Below are 21,771 nucleotides of genomic sequence, written 5' to 3' on the forward strand. Positions count from 1 at the left end.
AAAACACCCTGGCAGTGACACTTTCCATTCTTGGATTAAAAATGGCTAATCAAGTTCCACCAGTGTGGTGGGTGGGGAGGCAGGGGCAGAATGAAAACAGGGGTTCAGGAGTGTACTGACTGGGAGGCACCAGGGCGGTCCCAAAACATGGCAGGGTGCCTCTGAAGTCTGAAAACAGGTCAGCTGGCAGTGGGGTATTTCTCTGACAAATCCATCCGTTTGAGCCTGGACAAAGCGTCTCATACAGAGGGGGAAGAGCAGGAGCGAGGAGTGGTGCAATCACCCTGGTTTCAGGTCCTGTCTCTGCCATTTACCTGTTCAGTGACTTTGGACAAGTTAATTTCTCATTGACAAAATGCTTACGATACTAACACGTGCCTCACGGGCAACCCTGTGGAATAAAGAGCCCGTGAGATAGGCTGGCCAACAGCTGAAGGGTTTAACAGCTTGGGGAATAGACACGTCTGGACATTTACCTTGGGCCAGTTACTGCATGGAGGTTTCACTTTTGACTAATTTCATGGCCAGGAAAACTCGGGAAGCTCCTGGGATATGTCAAGGATTTAGACTTGAAAAACTTGCCACCTCTTAAGGAAACGAGGTTTCACAGATTAAAAAAATATGTGTATCAAACAGCACATTGAGTCACAATGATAATGGCAGGACCCAGGTATAATATGGAGTCCCCTCTGCCTTGGGTTGAGGGTACGAGGCAGATAACCTAAGTTTTTCATAAATTAAGAGCCAGATGATGTAGAGTTAATTTGACTACACAATATTCGCAGCAAAACAATTTGCTGCAATGAAAACAAATTCCTCTTGCCTCTGTGCAACGACTTGACAAATGGGCGTTGTTTTTTCCATTTGTGTCCTTCACATTAACTTTGGAGCACCATGGCATGACAATTCATGTTCAGAGGAAATAATACATTTCCTTAGACATGTTCATGAGGCTGTGACTCCGTTTTTCTCTCTAGAACCCTCTCCATCTCTTGCCTCTTCCTCCTACCAGTCAGTAACAATTTAAGGGTTAAAATCAAGAGATATCCACAGAAACTCTTTCCAGAGAATCATTATTCCATGCCTACGTGAACACTGCTAATGACCTATATTAGTTGCATAGAAAGCTTGGTTAGGTCTTCAATAAAATTAGTAGCATGCCCATGCATACATATTACTGCATTTACAGTTTTATAGGTAAGTCTGTGAGCCTAACTCTAATTTCATTTCAGGGGAAGTCATTCATATCAGGCAGCTCCAATTTCAAATAATTCAAAGGGAAATTGGTACTTAAAATTGGAATCTCTTCTGGCCATAAGCCCTAACAAGGAAACAAGCAGAGGAAACATGCATCAGTCATTCTAGACCTGGAGCAAACACTACTCTAATTTGTTTTTACTACTGGTGGCTACATTTCTTCTTTGTGAGTCAAGAAAAGCATAATACACAAACACTTTCTATTTTATGAAGAGGTTATTACTTTCTATCTATTCTATTTAATCTAATGTTGGCTTTGGCTCATTATGCATCATACGCTTCCTATTGAACTTCTGCCTAGCCACTACATTTTTCAAATTAAATTAATAATTCAAAAACACAAAGGTTACTGTAAACAATTTAGTTTCCTTTTCTACATGTGATTTCCTGCTGTGCAATAAGCAATATAAAAAATTAATTTAAATATAAGAGTCTGCAGACACTATTAAATATTGACTCACTAATCCGTTGCTTTAGGATTTTATAATTGTTTGAAGAAAACTGATTAACCTCTAGGTTAATTTAAATTTTCAATTCCATTAGAGAAAAAAAGATGACAACTTTCTTTTGCCAAAGTTATATGTACATACAATTATGTTTTCTGGTAAAATTTGAAGGCATTCAGGATTTTACTCTTCAACATTTTGGGTCTCCTTATAGAAATCGTCTCAAAGACGGTGTGTGGTCTTGACTTTCTGGCCCTCTGAGATTTCCAAAGGAGTCTGTCAATGCCTATTCTAAATGGGGCCAATTGAATGTCTGACTTTTAATTTTCAACTTACCTTTATAGATGTGGGTACTTGCTTTTCACATATACCAATCCATGTGGTCACTGAGCCCTTGGAAATGTAATAGGAGACTTTCTCCTTACTCCCGTTTCCGTGTGCCTGAGAGCACACGTGCCAACACGCACACAGTGAAATCTCACTGCACTCAGCTGCCATGCATGATGATTTTGTCAGAGACTGAGTGTGTGCCTTTATTCTACTGTTAGCAAGATACATGTTTGATAAACACATTAATAACTTCCACCGATTTTTAAAGCATTTAGAAGTCAAAACAACTTATGCAGTAGCAACCTATCATTCAAAACTACTTTTAAGGATATCTGCTAAGTTTACTCATTCTGAGAATATGCCTAAAAGTTCTAAAATTGCACTTTTTAAAGATAGCCTGTACTTTGGACTACTCTATAATTACTTCCTATGATGTCAGTTTCTGTATGTCACACACTTGCCCCATGCTTCCTTCCTCTAACTGTTGAAGCCTTGAGTGCTTATGTCCCTGGCTCATGAAGTCTGTATTGAGTACGGATCACCTGTACACACACACACACACACACACACACACACACACACACACAGTGATGAACACAATCCTTTCAGGTAGAAACTCTGTTTCATTTCTTAAAGATTTTATTTATTTATTTTTAGACAGGGGAGAAGGGAAGGAGAGAGGGAAAGAAACATCAATGTGTGGTTGTTTCTCAAGCGCCTCCTACCTGGGACCTGGCCTGCAACCCAGGCATGTGCTCTGACTAGGAATAGAACTGGCGACCCTCTGGTTCACAGGCTGGTGCTCAATCCACTGAGCCACACCAACCAGGGCAGAAATTCTGTTTCAATAGGTCAAATTTGAAGCTGACTAGCCCTGGCAATATTGTCCTAGAAAGTACTATAAATGTTTTATTTCAAGGCACATGACTGTCTCCAAGAAAACATATAAAATAAACATTTGCTCCTTTCTTTCATATTTTAACTCAGTTTTTCTAAGTCAATAAAATGTCTCATAGGACACTCTGACCAAAAAAGTTGCATGGAATCCTGAAAATGTAATTTATGCGCTAATAAGCATTGTGAAAATTGTACATTCCTTTAGAATATTATTTTTTAACTGCAAATGTGGTTTTGCAAGTTAGAACACACTTCTCTTAAAGCTGGGGAATATCTTTTATTTTAAAATTTATGCTATGTGTTTCAGACTTTAGGAACACTAACAATTAAATTTTAAACATTAGCACTGTGGGAATGTTTTTTACTCTTTATGCAGCCCTTGTTGCTACTTGAACATAAAGTTCTTAGGACAGCAAAAATTTATTTTCCTGCTTTCTATGCGGGACTTTGCAGAAATAAAAATTGAGAATTTAAGACATAGAGGTGAGACAATTAACTCTGGGCTAGACAGCTTTGGAAAGCAGTTTCTGACTGGAAATTTCTCATTTTTCTGGGAAGAAGGCAGCACCTATGCACTGCCATTGCATATTTTTTTCATAAGCGTGCCTCTGAGCAATCTTTGTTAAATCAGGTTAAATTGAATGCTGCTTTCCTGGATGTCTTCCAGAAGTGCCACTGAAAGTGTACTAAAGAATTTATTTAGGGAATCCCATTCTGAGTAAATACACAGTATGCCTCAGCCTTGACCTGGTGTCTCAGTTGGAGTGTCATCCTGTGAACTGAAGGGTCGCGGGTCCGATCCCCAGTCTGGGAACATACCTAGATTGCAGGTTCGATCCCCAGTCAGGGCATGTACAGGAGGCAACCGATTGGTGTTTCTCTCTCCTTCTCCCCCTACTCCCCTTCCTCTCTGTCTAAAATCAACTTAAAATTTATTAAAAATATACACAGTGTGGCTTTTTAAAAATAGTATCTTATGAAAAAGGTCTAAAAGTTGAGAATATTTTCTCTGATTACAACTCTCAGATCCAATGACATTATTATTTTTAGAAATAGCTTAATTTTTAATGCAATACTCTACATAGTGCCCAAAATCACCTTCAATGCACAATGAAACTGTGTAACAACAAAAATTTAAGTATAATGTGAATGTTCAGAATTTTCATTAAATTATAAAATATAATTTATTTTATTTATATGGTGTCAGGGATTTGATAAATCTATATTTTAAAATACAAATACATTTCTAAAAGGAATGGTTTTAATATATTAAATAAAATTCTATTATTTCCTTTCTATTTTTACTTTCCATATTATCTACTTAAGAAAATCAATCTATAGCTATGGAGAAAACTTCTGTGCACTAAATTCATATCATTTTAAGATTTGTCAGCCCTGGCTAGGTAGCTCTGTTGGTTAGAGCATTGTTTTAATAAGCCAAGGTTGTGGGTTTGATTCCTGGTCAGGGCACATACAAGAAGAAACTAATGAATGAATAAACAAATGAAACAACAAATTGATGTTTCTCTCTCTCTCTCTCTCTCAATGTGTTTCTCTCGCTCTCTCCTTCCCTCTTCCCGTCTCACTCTCAAATCAATAAATAAAAAAATAAAAAATGATTTTGCAATAAAGTGAAGATTGTATTTGAAAATTTAGTAATGTCAATTTGCCACTTTTTTACAACAGAAAATGGCTAAATGGCCAAAACATAATCTTTGACATGTAGTCCATGTAAATATATAATAAGTACCACTTCACTAAATACATGATTAAATATTATGGGTCTAATTTCCTCCAAATGCACATGGAATTTATTTTCCCATGGAATTTATTATTCTATGACTAGTAACACAAGGGACAGAATTTTATTCTCTAAATGCATATGATTAAGGGCAAATCTTGTCTTTTAGGGACCCCAAATGACCATCTCTTATCACTGTATCTTGTGTTCCACAAACTCACACTGCAATAAGCTATGTGTAATATTATTGAGGGCGTGCAGCTGACTGTCTAATCAGTGGTGCACAAATCGAGCCCACTGCCTGCTCTGATACATCAAGTTTTGATAGCACACAGCCATGCTTACCAGTTTATGCACTGTCTATGGCTGCTTTTATTTTTTGCTACAATTACAGAATTAAGTAGTTGATAGTGAAGATATCATTTACAAATCCTAACATATTTAGTATCTGATTCTTTGCAGAAAAAAAAAGTCAACCTTTGATCTAAATGGATAGTTTCATGGAATTCATTTTAAACACAGTGCTTTGGAAGCTCCAGAATGAAAAGCTATAATCCCAATTCACAATAGAAGGACAAATACAGTTTAGTTTCCATGCAATTATATGCAATGTGAATTAGGTTGTTTGGGAGTGATGTTTAAAACTTCCTGAAGCCATAGAAACCCATAAAAATTTCTCAGTTCTTCATTTAAAAAAATATATATATATATACATCTAGCAGCAAACTGTTAAATTTCAAAGTAAATAATAAATATTAAAAAAACCTACTTTCTCCTAAAATTATACTTGAAAGCAACAATAAGGAAATGCTAACATAAATAAATAATTGTTTAAGCTGGTTCTGAATCACTTGTTTCCTAAGCATCATAAACAGAAGCTGAGCTATCTCACTTGCTGTGAAATGTTTGTTTTTAATTTTCCTACTCAGTGCTTTTTTTAAAAATACTTAAGTGCAAACTGCTGGTTAATGAAGAAAAACATCTGAACTCTTTTTATTATGTTTATTCATAATAAATACATTCTGAAACCCAAATGAACTTACCATCATTTCAAGTGCATATTGGTTACAACTTAGCAACATCTTTTTCAGGATGTTGTCACTTTATAAAGAAGGTGGACTGTTCAGTGGAATGCTTTTATTTTATCAATAAAAGTGAGACTTTTAAATGCCTTTATTATCATTGCACTGCTTGATATTGACTATCATTTTGTATCACATTATTCAGTATCAATTTCAGAAACATCGGGAGCCTCACACACCTATTAGATTCTCAGAGCCAACTAGTCACGAACAGAGGAAGTAATACAATCGCTTTTGTTAATGGTCTCATGCGACAGGCAGAGGCAGTCAATGTTAGCCCTGCTCAAACACATCTAGCTCTAGGTGAAATCTGAGGGGAGATGCAGCAACAAGAAAGCAGCACCGACTGAGCATGCTCCTATTCAGGCAGAGACAGAAAGGGAGTGGACGTACTGTAGAAGCTGGCCATTACGTAGTTTTGGCAGCGATCACCAGTAAACTCATTTGGGCACCTGAGAGAAGAAACAAAAAAACAATGGTAGAAAAAACAGAGAAAAAGAGAAGAGGTGAATATATGCTAGAAAGAAGCTCCTTCAGTGTCATTTGACTGAACTTGGTGAGTTCACCCTCAGGAACTGAGTCTTTGTCCTCATCATGGCCTTCGGACTCTGGCATCTCCCAATTTGGACCAAATGTAGTCCTTGGGTTTGTATGACAGAAAGATCCCAGCATTTTAAGTGACTGCTTTCTTTCAGAAGGAGCCACTTAAAATTAAATCTGACATTTTCTTCATCTCAGTTTTCCATTTGATCACTTTAGTCAAAAATGTTGGGAGGAAATTTTTTCCTTTTGGTTGGCCTGCCTGCCATCGCTGCTAGCATCACGGGCCATCCTGGTGGATCATTCTTTTAAGTTTATGACCTTTGGGGGCCCATGTTAAGAGACAGGTGAACAAGGTCAGATCGAATGGTTTGTGCCCCGAGTGCTCAAACCATAATTAGAACAAAAGGAATCAGTTACAACTGAGCTGTAAAAACACCAAGCGGTAGTGATTGTTGCTGTAGTTTGGGGAGAAAGCAAATTTCAGATTATTTTAACATACTTTCTTGGTTTTGGACTTTCATTGGCACATTCTCAGTACATCTCGCTCCAGTGAATCCAGGTTGGCACCTAGAGGGTAAAAATGTCATAAGCAATAGAATGCTAAAGACATTGAACTCTCAGACTGGCAATTTTCCTCCTATGGAATATGGAGATTCCTACAAATGACCTGGTGACTGAACAACACAAAGAAAGGAAAAAACATTTAGAAAACTGTGTCCCACGAAAACTGTGGGCTATACCGTGTGGTTGTGACTATTTGCTTCAGTCTTCATCAGTTAACCAAGTGAGGTTGAAAAGTGAATGGGGGTGGGTAGCTAAATCCTCTTTCCTTGGGCATTTCCTTATTTGCCACTGATCATCGACTCTTCCTATGTTAATGGGATGATCACACTGTAAGGCAGATCAACGTCTAATCACTGTTTTTTACACCTGAAATTAATATAATATCGCATGCCAACTGAAACTGAAAAATAATTTTAACAAAAACACTGGTTTGGGAAAGAGCTTACATGGTTCCATCCATCATCTTCCATTATTTAAATGATTCTGAATTTTTACTTTTATACACACTCAATTTTATACTTATTTTCTAGGTATTTTTTGTAAGTTAAATCATCGAACTACACTAGAAGTGAAACACTCACACCCTAATGATAGTACTGAGAAGAAAAACTACATTCCCTGTTTTTTAAAGATATGACAAATCAGGTCTCACTTTTAATGTTGAAAGACAGAAAGAGGCATATTTTTATTAGAACAGATTTCACTTCATTCAGTTATCCCAAATCAAAGACAAATATACTTTTAACACTTAGAACATTAAAACTTCTACAGTAGTACTTGATTTCATTTTGCTTTTAAGGTAAAAATATTTGAAAAATGTATAAAATTTACATTTTACCCACTCACATGAATGTATCAAAATTCTATAATTGATATACTACTGTTTTCGAGGTTATGTAGTGGGGCTATTGTGCCTAAATATGGAAGTCTTTTACAACTAACTGCCCTTTTCGTGTTGCTTTTCCAGTAACTAAAGCCTTTCAGATTGGGTTCATTTTACCCACATATCATACTATAATAAGTGGGACCACCGAAAGATTCTAGGAGGCAAATACACTTACAGATGTTCAACACCCAGACCCATAATTATTACTAATACTGTAATTAAACCATGAGAATCATGCAAAGTGTCTAATATAATAATAGTTCTGATAGCACAAAGCTCATGATTTACATATAACCTTTTCTTCTCCAGAGTAAATAAGAATAAATAAGTCATTTGGCATCAAAGAAATGTGTAAGAAAAACTATTCTTTTTTACAGGTGATTTCGAAAATTTTCCCTTAAAGCCAAATTCAATGCCAAAAACATGTTCTCACATGATTTGATACATATACTTCTCCTATTTCATGAGGAAAGGCCTGGGAGATAAAATACTGGCAGTTGCCAATTTTCAGCCCTATGCATACTTGTTTCAAGTTAAAATATAAATGATCATTAACAATACCAATGAGCTTAATGACAAATATCTTACACTGATTGACATAGCGCCTTTGAACTCTTCAAAAACACTTTTATATAAATGAACTGGTTATTTTTGGTTAGAATACTTTTGTTGCAGTAAAAAGAGGAAGATCTACCCAGAGAAAATCAGAAATAAGAACAATAACCTTGCAGGCTGGATCATTTTTCATAAAGGTGACATTTCACATGCTTCGCGATAAGAACATTTTCACAGATACATAAAAAATACATGGAAACTTGCTTTCTGTGTAACTTATTTGTTGTTTGACAATAATTTCTGAAGCATTTGGGGTCTTGATTTGTGTATTTGCTTCTGAACCAGGACTATAAATCCATATAGACATACCCTATAGTTAAGCAGGTGATTTCAGAATTAAAGATATATTCCATAATGATTATTTCATCTTACCTGTTTGCCTCCTTGAAAAAAAAATCACACAATAATCCATGTTTTCACACAAAGAATATGGTATAAGATATGTGAGTGCTGTGGGTTTGTGTGTCTGTGTATGGGTGGGGAGAGAGAGAGAGAGACAAGCATTTGAGGTCAGGAATGTATTATTTAAGAACCATGAAATTAACAAATTAAGAGAAGGAATATGCATTTTATTAGAAAATTATCATTCGTCCAGCTGGTGTGGCTCAGTGGAATTAGTGCCAGGCTGCAAACCAAAGGGTCGCTGGGTGATTCCCAGTCAGGGCATGTGCCTGGGTTGTGGGCCAGGTCCCCAGTAGAGGGTGCATGAGAGGCAACCACACATTGATGTTTCTCTCCCTCTTTCTCTCTCCCTTCCCCTCCATCTAAAAATAAATAAATAAAATCTTTAAAAAAAAGAAAATTGTCATTTATGCATCTTAAATAATAGTTTTAAGATCAGAGGGTACAGAATAACCAGGTGAAGGGGATGAAAAATCTTATCCAATCAATTTTCTGATTAGTATGAAATTCCAAAATGATGTTTCTTAGGAAACTAGCATTATGATGGTTTGGTTTATCACTATCATAAGATGATAAGAAATATTTGGCGCAGTAACACTAGACCTCACGGTATGTCAATTGGTTTTGGAATTTTCAGCTACTTCTGAAGCAGCGCTAGCCTTCCACGAACACTGATCTTCACTCAGATACATTTTCTTCGTGTGAAGCCTTGTTGTTTCTCAAAGTGTGGTCCACGGACCAAGAGCTCCAGCCTCTTCTGGGTATTTGTTAGTAGAAATCCAGAATCCCAGGCCCCAGTCCAGGACCACATGAATAAGAATCTGCATTTTAACAAGATTTCCCAAGATATCTGTATGTACATTAAAGTGTAAGGTGTCAAGGGCCCTGACCTTAGAAGATGAAGACAAAGGCCCCCTGTCCTGGCACTGCAGTGTCTTGCTTGGATGTGAGTGGCCCACTGGGCTTCACTGGGCTTCAGTGGGCCTTGGATTTTCTCAGTGATAAGATTAAGGGATTTAAAAAAACCCACATAGACAACAGTATGGTCACTACCAGAGGGAAATGGGGGTGGGAGATGGCAGGAGAAGGTAAAGGGGGGATAAAGGGTGATGGAAGAGATGTGACTTGGGGTGGTGAACACACAATACAATGTACAGATGATGTGTTGTAGAACTGTACACCTGGAACCTATATAATTTTATTAACCAGTATCACCCCAATAAATTCAATAAAAAGTACACATACATAAATTTTAAAAAGATTAAGGGATTTAACTAAGTGATTATCAAAGGTTTCTTTTACCACAAATGTTCTGGGAATGGAAGTTCATCCTAATCATGGAATCGCTGTGCGAAAAATCCCTACAATTATTTCTTCTGGAGGCATTACCAGTCAGGGAGGGCTCAAGGTCTTCTAAAAAACATTTTTGATAGAGTGAATTTCTAAGACAAACATGGAGGTAAAACAAACTGCAAACCCTATCCCCCAGCAATTCAAGTGTTCAGCAACAATGGTCATCACGTAACTTCTGTGGGTGTCTAGCGCGGTTGCCAAGTCAAATGGACGGAAGTGGAAACTGAGACAGTTTCCACATAAGCTGACCGCAGACTCCATTGACTGTGTAGAAAAAGCATGTATACATGCAAACTCATCTCCTCTCCAAGCCCTGATTAAACTCTATGGAACTCCTTCTACAAGAACAGGGAGACTGTCTGGCCTCTGACTTATTTCTACATGAGCATTACATGTGACGCATCCAATCTACCACTTTGCTTGGAGATAGGAGGATGGTCAACTTAATCAGATTTTGAACAATGTGCTTTGGAATGAGTCTGAGCAAATTCCAAGAATTTTATTTCTTAAAAGAACCTGGCTGAATAACCATCAAGCCCCTGCCGTAGCTTCAAAAATATATATACCATTTGTTCCACTGATTAGATTAGAAGATGGAAATGATTTTTAAATTTTAGTATCTGCTCATAATGTGATAAACATCCTTTGTTCTATATTTGTTCTTAATGAGATGGAAGTTCACAGGCAGTATGTCTGAACTTAGGTAGTACTTCCTCCAACTAACCCTGACCTGCGCCTCCCCATCTCCCCACTTCCTGTCCCGATCTCTTTGACGCCCCTTATCTACCTGTGTTGGGATTATCTTTTTGTGAGGACGGTGACATTTTGATCCTTTTGTATCTCTAATGTTTAGTACAGCATCTGACTCATAAAGGTCTCTCATAAAATGTCTGTGAAACTGAGCCTAAGATAGGATAGAATTGCAGTGTCCAGTGAAGAACTGTATCAAAGGGACTCTCGCATAGTCAATCGATTTGCCAACTACAGGTCAATACTGAACGTGTGGCTCTTATTTTTATAATTTATGACAGATTCTCCTCTGTAGACTCCTAAATAACTTTTTTATAGCAACTCCAGCGCTCTCTTCACAGACTCTCTCCCCTAAATAGAAACCTTTCACATTGTGTTTGGAATTTGAAAGGACTATAACTCTTCAACTGCAAGTCTATTATCTCAGATTTAAATCTTGTTACTGAAAAAAACAGTTTACCTAGCATTCAGTAAAGCAATATAATCTAGTAACCAAGACTTCCACACAGCATCAGGAAAATAAAAACTGTCCTTTATAATAACCTAATATATTGTGAATATCCTGATATATTGAGTGTGTAATTGACCATAAAGTCATGTATTTTGAAAATCAGTTTAGCACTCGGTATATTTTTTATGTTCTAATTGAATAAATTATTTCCCATATTTTTGGTGGAGATCCTAAATATATTCAAAGATATTTGAGGACTCTCCCAAACAATTTTTGGTTATTTAGAGTTTGCTAATCTTATGGACCATTATGAATGGTTTATGGTTTTATAAATGTATGGTCAAGTTATAAGCCATCCTTTGACATCCTTTCTCTTCTTTATTTTTTAGGTTTATTAATTTTCATCAGGTTCTTCCCTTGATGAGGCAGGACAAGGGAAACAAGGTTCACCTCTGATATTTCCTCTCTCTAGTCATTGCTCTACAAAAAGTATTTGGAAAGTTTTAAATACCTTGTCTAAAGGAGAAGAGTCCCTATTGTCTTTTTGCTCAACCTCAGTATTAGTTTTGGCATTACCTTCATATTGTAAAACATCTGAAGTAATTTCTGTGGTGTCTACATTTATAAATGTCAAATAATAGAAATGCCAACAAATAGCTATTGAGGAGTATCAGTGGGTTTGAGTGTCAGACGTTCAGGCCATGTACTCGAGCTCACAGAGTGCTGGTCTGTTTGGCTGCAGTATTATATTGCCAACACGGACTTCCCTCACCCCTTCGCCTGTTCAGCGTTCTGGCGAGACCTCACCTCCTCACTGGCTGAGTATCTGGGCTGTAGATTATTCTTTTCCAAACGTACTGTTACTATTAGTCTGCATTTTTCCAAGATGACCTTCATTCTGTTATCTACTTTTTTAAGTGAAATTTCTAGAGGTTTGGATATGCTTTTCTAATTTGTGTTTTAGTGATTTTTATGACATCATCTGCAAAAGACATTTATTTCCTCAGGGAATGCCTTCTTCAACATCATTAAAGAAAATATTAACTATAAAATGTTCCAATTACATTTCCTTCAGGTCCAGCTCTATATCTTCCTATCTCTGTTCAGCTAATACGTATCATCCCTTTTCTTTTTAAATTATGATCTGGAGACTGATTCTTAATCCGCGAGGATAACAGGATATGTACAGTGGCAAACACTGACAGGAGAACATCTCCGCTGTTCAATGTTATTCATTGGGTCTCCAAGGTTGTTTTTCAGTGTCTAAGACACAGACGCCCGCTAATGAGGATGGCAGTGTTTGTGAACTAGCCCGCTCTTGTTTCAGCCTCGGTGCCCTTCCCAAAGCTGTGTTTGCACAGCTTGATCTGAAATGCGCTGCTGCTGTTTATTCTACATGATGCATCTGTGGGTTGGTGGGTCAAGCAACTCAGTGGGATGTGGGGTCAGTCCACATCCCATACATCTCCCCATCGTGTGTGACACAATGACGCATTGACTGCTGACTGGCGGTTGGGTCTTCCTCTCCGGAGAATGCCCTTTCCTGTCTCATCAAACAAAATTCTCTAAGTTCAGAACTTGGCAATTTGGCCTACTCTCCCCGCAGCCGCGGTTTTTGATGATATACCTAAATATTCACATTTTACTTATATCATTCAATACAAAAATTTAAAAAATTGTGTTTTATCTCTAAATAGACCATATGCCTTTCAAAGCGAGGGCTGCAGACACTTTTTTTTTTGGCTCTATCTCTGACTAGTTGAGGTCCCTCTTTATATATTCCCTTTGCTCCCTAAATACCCTTCACAGCATTTGGCACACCTATAACTATAATTAAATTAGTTACTTGAAATACATTTATTACTCGCAATAGCCTGGAGATTCCATGGGGCCAGAGGCCAGCACAGTGCTATTCACAACTTCACATTGAGCGTCAGCATGGAGGCTGCCTCAGAGAAGGAGCTCGGTCAATTCAGTGGCTCTGTAGCTGACTTTAGAACAAAGGAAGCAAAGCTAGGAAGACTACTTAGTCAGTGCCCCTGATTTTAGGCAAAACTGCACCTAAACCGGTTCCTGTACAAGCAAAAGGATTCCCTCCAATCAATTAGTGAGTGAGAGTCAAAATGGGTTAATATATACCTAGAAGCACACCTCAGGATTCTAGCTGCATGAGGCTCACAAAAGGGATAGAAGACAGGGTCCCCTGAAGGGCTCATGGTCTTGACCTAAGCCACTAGTCCCACCCACTCACTCGCTCACAAATGCTTCTGCATCGGTTCAAGGTTATAGTATTTAAAAACAGAGAAGGGTGATAGGTAGGTGTCACACTCATTCTGCAGAATGGACTCTCCCAGGGCTGGAGCTGGAGTACAATTAGTGGTCTGCTCTCATGGACCCTAAGTTCTAATTCAATAGATAGCCCTTTTATCTATTCCAAACCCCTCTTTCTGTAGCCAAGATGATGAGGCTGCAGGGCACAACTATGAACTTGCATCGTCATGCTCCTTTTCATTATGTTAATCTAGCTGCTAATAAGTATTACACATATTATCATCACATCAATATTTTATATATTATGTCAAGATTTTGTAAAACTTTAACCTTAGCTAGTGTCTTTGACTTTCCATCTTACCTAGTCCCCAAATTTCTCTAGCCTGTACAGAAATTTCTCTTCCCTAAATATCTGCTATGTTTTGGTGTCCCCCTACTGCTCGAGAAGTTCCTATGACTCCCATTAGCTGTCACAATGTCCAGTGTCCTCTGCCTGGCCTCCGGAACTCCTAATCTGGTTCAATGTCAAACTTGGTTTTTTGTTTGTTTACTTCTCAGGACAGAGCTGCTGGTTTAGGTATGCATGTCACTGTGTCTCACAGAAACTGTCACTGCCACTGCAATGCCTGTCTGCTACATGGAAAAGGCTCCGCAACTGTTTATAAAGTCTTCTACAACATTTTTCCCTTTTCTCCTTCTTTAAATTCTCATTACCATAATAATCACTGTTGCACCATTTGGAATATAGTCACTCTAATTAATTCACTCTTTTAGCTACTTAATTTTCCTAAACAGACGAGGTTTCCAGGGACAGGCACCATGTATTACATTTTCTCTGTGTTTTCAAAAATGCCTGGCAAAGATGTAGCTGTTCCGTAAACACATGTTAATTAATATTTCATTTATAGAATTTAATTTATTATAATGTTTGTTGTGATCTAATGTACAGCTATACATTTTTCATAACTGTCTCCAATAATAATACAATATAGGTCCTTATATACACTACACAGTTTCATATGAATTATAAAAATCATCAGCTCATGCTTGAAGGCACCTTCTATCTTCCCAAGATTTTTTTTTTTTTGCATATAAGGTATATAATGATCAGAGCTATTAAATGGTCTGTCAAACACAAAGTTATAAAGCTCGCTGGTGGCCCCACCAAATCAAGTAAGAGCTGCTGGTGTAAAGGAAGATGAGAAATTGGGGGATTAAATATGATAACACCGTCTGTTAAGACAGGTGTATGTATTTTTCCAATGTCCACAGAGAGTACGTAATACTACCATTTATTTTTTATTATAAGGAAAAAAATCTTTCTTTTCCAGAGTTAGAAGTACTTTAGCAGAAATGAATTCATTTCATTTCACTAACTTCCTGGAAAGAAATTTGGAGAACATATTAGCTCTATGTTATAAATTAAGATACCGTCCAGAGAGTTGATGCAAAAGGGCTCACGACCATTCACCAAAATTGGTGGTAAAACGTCTAATACCCTCATGGGGCAGCCACATCTGTCCATGGGACAACATAATGGATTTATAAATACAGTCTGGTATAAAATCATTGTTAGATTTTCAAAATCACATAAACATATTCCAAGAAAACTGTTCAGAAGAACAGATACACATGAATGAGGAGGGAAGCAGAGGAAAGTTTGGACAGTGCCATGTTCCCACTGACTTATTCCTCTCAACCATGTGACTACACGGGGCATCAGAGGGTAAAAGATGAAATGTTTCTTTTCCCCTCTTTATGTAATCTGGAATAACAACTATGTTTTTCCTCAGGATGAATTTTAAAGTACAAGAGAGGGAAGAGAAATATAAAAGATGGGAACTACCACTGAAATTCCCACACGGTCCCCAGGGGGAAGTCCACGTAACTGGCAAACCCCTCCTCCGAGAAGTGTTTTACCGTTTTATGGTTAATCCACTGGGGACGCCCTGTGCTACATGGAGAGACAAAAGAGATTTGCTGTCAAGTCCTCAGCTTCAAATCCCAAGAAGACAGCGTGGATTAGGCGACCAAAGAGACTACTTGGAAACGTGCATGCTTGTGGTGTTTCTGAGTCATGTCTTCAGCCAGGGGATAAAGCTGATTTTGAATGATGTAACTCACGCTGCAGCAATGTTTTGCTCTAGACAGATGGCCCATATGGAAACTATGAACTGGCTTCGAGCACAGGACCGTGAGGAGCCAAGGCAACATTTTCATGTTTTCTGCTTCCATTCAAGTGGCCTAGTGAACAATACATTATCCTCAGATGTGCCTTTGTTCCAATTCTGAGTTGTGATTATTTTTAATGCTATAAATGCTTTTAATACAGGAATTATTTTTCAAAGCACACTTTTGTTTCACAAAAAAGGTCTGAAATATTTTGGATGTTAAAAATATTCCAGTTCTTTCTGTAAGGTACTGGCTTGCTTTGATGCATCAATAAAGACATGGTCTAAAAATCTGGTAAGGGGGGTGCTTACCAAAATCATAAACATCAAAGATTTTTCTCACAATAAGATCCAATAATAAGCTTAATAAGCTTTAACACTTTTCTGAAAGGTTCTAATTACAAAAAATAAAAATATAAGGTGCCCATTTGCTGAGAACTAGAAGGCAGCGGAACCCCCCAGACCATGAGTGCGGGGGACACAGAGTGCTCCTCCACGGTTTGCTGCTTTAGTAGTTATCAGAGAAGTAACAAACATTTAACTATGAGATTTTAAAAAATATAGCACACATTTTTTTTTCTCTGGGTTGGGCTTCAAATTTAATGAAAAACTGTGTGGGTGAAAAAAAATTGCAGTTGTTGGCACAGTACCAAGATGGAACAAATGAACAACACTTCTGTGATTGCATGTTTTGTACAGGACGTGGGAGGGCTACAGAAGGGCTGAAATTAATATGTGGAAAATGGCTGCGCTGGTTCCTTAGAGGTATTTGGAAACTATCACATGTACGCACTCAGCTTGTAAATCTTTGCAAAGGCTATGATGAAAAATGATCATGTTTCATTATTATAATTAAAACATAGTGGTCTCAGATGTTTCTCTAAAGAAGTAAAAATATGAGGCATAGATAGTATGGGGACTTTGTTTAAAAAGGAGAAGAATTTATAAGGAACCATAATTTCAATGTTTTTCAAAGAGATTTATTAAAATATAATTGGACTGTATGCCTGAGATTAGGACAAAATAATAAGATTTCCCCAAATAATAAATGAAGCTCATATTTTACAGATTGTTAAGTCTCAGCTTCTGGTGTTTTCTATTCTGATCTGAGAAAACCTTGCAGAAAACTCTAAAAATCGGTTCATCTTGCTTCACCATGATAAATGTGGGGGTGCCATGTTTGTGTTGCAGTGACAACAAATGGTCAGAACCAAAGAATAAAAGTGACAAATTTTAATTCTTTGCTCTAAGTATATAGATTTGAATACACAGGTGTTCAAAAAGTGAATCTCTAAGATTGATTTTAAAACAATAAATATTGATAGCCATGTGAAATAATTTAAACCTGAAAGAAATCATTGGCTTCTACTTACTCTTTCATTTTTATTTTGCTTTAAATTTTTGAAAACACGTTTATCTATTAATTTTATCATGGCTTATAACTATTACCCTACCTCTATCAAAGAGATGTGTAGTAATTGAAGCACTCTTGTGATTCCTAGATTTTTATTCACTCCAACAGACTATGTTGACTTTTATATGTCGTCTGATTGACAAAATCAACTATGCCACCAATAATCCTTGTCTTCTCCTGGGATTGCTTCTACTCTTTTAAAAGAAAAGCTTTTGAGGCCACAAGTAGTTTTGGGAGGCACGTGTGTGTGAAGTCCCTGAGTTCTCTACAGATGGCCCTGTCTTGAAACAGGGGGCAGCAAAACATTTCTTATGAAATGGCGTTTTGTTTGTGTGTCATGGTTTTTAGAAGTGTCTTTTAAGATGCACTTTATTACTCACAAATAATTAAGGGTTGGTTTTTTGGGGGGAACTGGCACATAAATATTTGTACACTATTTACATGATGCAAAATGGAAATGGCCTTCTTAGTTCTTGAGCTTTTTTCATTTTCCTAATTGCTTTATTAGCTCTCTAACAAACTCGCTCTTCTTTGTCAATATTTGAGTCACAAGCTAATATTCTAAAGCAGAAGACAATCTTTAGGTTGGCATGATTTTTTCCTCATGTAGGACAAGCAGTGCTACTTTAAAACAGTGGGACATAGCTCTCGGTCAACTGCAAAATAAATGTGTATTTTTAACCATTTAAGTGAGACAGTAAATATCTTTTACCACATCAAATTATATGAGTCCCTGTTCCACACATAGCCTAACCATCAAGAGTAGAATTAAAATGCATGAAACAGTAAACGCATGCTTTTTAATGAGACCTACTAATTTTAACTACAAGGTTCAATTATTTAATGTACTGATAATATTATTGTTTTATTCTGCCTGTTGAGAAAGAATAACTGTGATACTTATGAATGGTGTATCAACCCCTGCAGGTCACAGGACGGAGTGCCATTCTAAATGCACCTACAAACAATGGCAGTGCATAAAAGGACATTCTGCCTGCTCTACACGATGATGCCACACCCACTGAATCCATTTCCAAACACCTGCAGTTTGCTTTTTTGATAATTAGTGAGATCAACCTAAACTTCATTTTTAAAAATAATTATGAAACAATAAGTTAATGTCAAGTGCAACCACGGTGTCTGTACAGAATCTTCTGTACTTCTCTATCTCTTAGCCCATTCATTTTGCGGGTGATCACTGGGGCAAAAAGGAATGTTATCTTACAGCTTAATCCACACATTGGATGGAGAAGTAGGAATCGATAGAGACCTCTACGCTATTTGCACATCTCTTCTAGGTAACAATGATCAAAACCATAAGGAAAGCAACTTTATAAATATAAACATGAAAAAGGAAAAGAATTGTAAAAAGCAAAAAAAAAAAAACAATTCTAATATAACCGAGATGACAAATGGTGTGAACTTTTTGCAAATGGAAAAACACTCTACAAATAAAAAGCGTTATTCAACAGGATGCAACGAAATTGGAAAAAGAAGCAACACCACATCATGAGACACGGAATCATCTGAAAGAAGCAGTTACGGACATAAGCCACACAGAGGGTTTCTGTTCTTACTTGCACAAGTATCTTGAGGGGTTTGAAAGGTCCTTCACCATGAAGCACTCGCCTCCATTCACACAGAAAGTTTTCTCCTTCTCTGCACATTTGACAAGATGACTTGTCCCAGTTGTAGACGTAGACGTAGCTGGATGGGAGATAAAGAAGGGCAAAGGTTTAGCTCTATCTTTCTGCTTTCCGCGCAGCCTTTAATCTTAAATTCTCTTAGGAGGGATCGTTCATAGAAGGCATGACAGTCCCCACTAAACTTGCAGGCTTAATAAACAATAGCAACAAAGTTAAGTAATTTCTGGCTGCAATTAAACAGAATAAAACTATAAAAAGGTAAGTATAATTAGTTGAATTATGGTAACAGGAATATAGGCTCGACTTTTTTTATAACCAGTATTTTATCTTCCACGGAAGTGGAGAGAAGATCTATTGTCATTAAATAAAACACATTTTCCAGGAAGGCTCAAAGATAATGATATAAAAGTCACATCAGTGCAACTCACTTTAGATATCAATTTTTAATAGCAACTAATTGACAAAATTATTTATTTTGGAAAGTATGTTTTATATGTATATTGACCATATTTTTTAGACATAATATATAGCAAAAAATACAAGATGGCTTATTTGTTCCTAATAAAAATTACATATTAACTGAATATATATATATATATATATAATCATATAGATCTGGGGCCATTCTTTCCATACTGTCCATTCTATTCTAAATTTTACTCAGAAGAACATTTTTGAAATATCCAACTGCCATCATACTTTTGAGAAAATGGAAAGACTGTCTCATATTACTGAAAATGACAAAATGGGTGAATATTGTGATATTCGTTGATTGTGAATCAAGAGTAGAAATTAGCTCAGTTTGGGTTCCTAACACCTTCCTTCCTGTAATAAGCTTGACACTCACTTACCCAACTCCACAATTATCTGCAAATGAAGGCTCCACCAGGAGGTGCAGCGACTGGGTGCAGCCCAAGCTCTCAGTCTTGAGGCTCTAAGGGCATTTAGTATCAGAACTTCTGCTCTTAGCACTGGGGACATTACAGGTGATGCTCAGTCTCAGGCAAAAGTAGCTTAATTCACAGAATGTTTATCACTTGCATTATCAGGACAAAAAACAAAACCAGTATGTCAAGCCAATGAGGACTACTCTTCTAGGAAAAAAATGCATCTCTAGACAAATTCTTTTTTCTTGTCTAGTGATCATTCTTCATGATTTTTAATCCTTGTCTTCCTTATTTTTATTTTGTATTTGCGTATGATATTCAGATGTCCGTTTTCTTTAACCTCTCATGTATTATTTTCCCATTTTCTTTTGTCTTTCTTTTGCCTTTCTTTCACTAGTCCACATTTTCTTTTGACTTTTAACCCAATTTCTCCTCTAACTCTGCTTAATTTTTACTCTACTCGATAGAAACACTCAACATCTAATTATTCCGTTTCTGAATCACTCAAGACCCTTCTCGCCTCTTCAAATCAGGCATGTTTTTGGACCATTTCACTGTTCTCAGCATGGCTTTCAGGAGTAACAGCAAAGGACGGTCAAAATGACTTGCGTTGTGGAGACAGATCTGGCTCAGATCCCGTCTCCTACTAATTTGTGTCCTTGAGCAAGTCACTTAACCACCCAGATGTTCAATTTTCCCATTTAGGGTAATAGCACTCTTACGGGGTCTTTGTAGAGACTATGAATAATCTAGGTAAAAGAACTGGCACAAAGCTGGCACTCAGTGAATAACAGCAGGTATAATTACTGGGCAAATAGGGACAGTATTTACTAATCAAATAAAAGCTTGATCATGGAAGTTTGGGGATTTCAAAGATGCACACTATTCTTGAGTTATTACTGTGGATAATTAAGAAATCGTTCAACTTGACTTGAGGTGGTGAACACGCAATATAATATACAGATGATGTATTATAGAATTGTACACCCGAAACCTATAATTTTATCAACCAATGTCACCCCAATAAATAATAAAATTCAAATTAAGAAAATAAATGGCTTATTTTTATTATTATTGGAACAGGAAGTCCTTTCCAAGATGCATTTCAAGGTATCCATCACAGGTCTACAAACCAAACAAAAGGCACCAGGGAGGGTGCGAAGAGAGGTGATTTTACCCCCATTATTGGCTGTATTTTACCACCTTTGGCAGGAAGAGGGGAGTGTAATTAGCAACATGTGGTCTGTAAAATTATAGACAACACCCCCATATATCATGTAACATAACTTAACATTTAAGACACCGTTTCTATATGTCACAAAACTGTTTACTTCAGTGTTGGCTGCTAATATTTTCATCTATGGCAATTGCTTCTAAAAAATATTAGGAGGAAGTTTGCCTTCAATGTTCAAGTTTTTGTGCTTAAGACTTGCAACTGCTGACAGGGTTCTGCGGGATGACAAATTGGGCAGGGTATCCTTGCTGCCCCAGGTGACAGCGCAGAATGGACCACCTGTGGTGTGCTGTCACCACTCCTGTCCCTGCCGAGGAGCTCCGAGCCCCAAGCGCGCCCCAGCGGTCTCTGCATCCCTGACAGGCTGCTGAGGGTCACCCCTCACCCACGCTGCACAGCCAACACCGCATCAGGCTCTTTCAGAACAAATCCCAAGGCTTTTGCTTAATATAACAAAACCAACATCCTCCCCAAAGCAGACACTCCATACAAACTATAAACTCACAATAAGGATTAGCAGTAATATAAGCAAGAGACAGATGCATCACACCTATTCCTTGTATTTTCTGATCCTGTGTTATCACATAAGCAAGATTAATAAGTGTGTTAATACTAGAAATAATTCCAGGTTTTTAGTCCTTTAAAAATATTTTTCCCTAAAATAATTATCCTTTTAAGGCCATCCTGCAGCTCCAAGTATGACACACTCATTTGAACAATTCTTAGATCATCACTTGAAACTAGCAATGGGCTCTTTGATGGTAAAATAATTCTTGGAGACAATGAAATAGGAACGATCTCATATGGTCATGGACTATCGTACTTGGCCCT

The 21,771-nt window shown here is 37.3% G+C and overlaps 1 protein-coding gene across 7 annotated transcripts in view; it reads right to left on the reverse strand.

The window, feature by feature from the left end:
- NRG1 (neuregulin 1) overlaps positions 1–21,771 on the reverse strand; it is a 948,231-nt gene that overhangs the window by 17,771 nt on the left and 908,689 nt on the right. For all 7 annotated transcript variants that reach the window (XM_045821528.1, XM_045821530.1, XM_045821529.1 and 4 more), the window contains 2 exons: positions 18,751–18,880; positions 6,147–6,205 (listed from right to left, as the gene is read on the reverse strand). In XM_045821528.1, the coding sequence (XP_045677484.1) occupies positions 6,147–6,205; positions 18,751–18,880 (189 nt within the window). The remainder of the gene's footprint in view (positions 1–6,146; positions 6,206–18,750; positions 18,881–21,771) is intronic.

This window comes from Phyllostomus hastatus, unplaced genomic scaffold, assembly GCF_019186645.2.
Source record: "Phyllostomus hastatus isolate PE091 unplaced genomic scaffold, TTU_PhHast_1.1 phas_scaffold_46, whole genome shotgun sequence".
Lineage (NCBI taxonomy): Eukaryota > Metazoa > Chordata > Mammalia > Chiroptera > Phyllostomidae > Phyllostomus > Phyllostomus hastatus.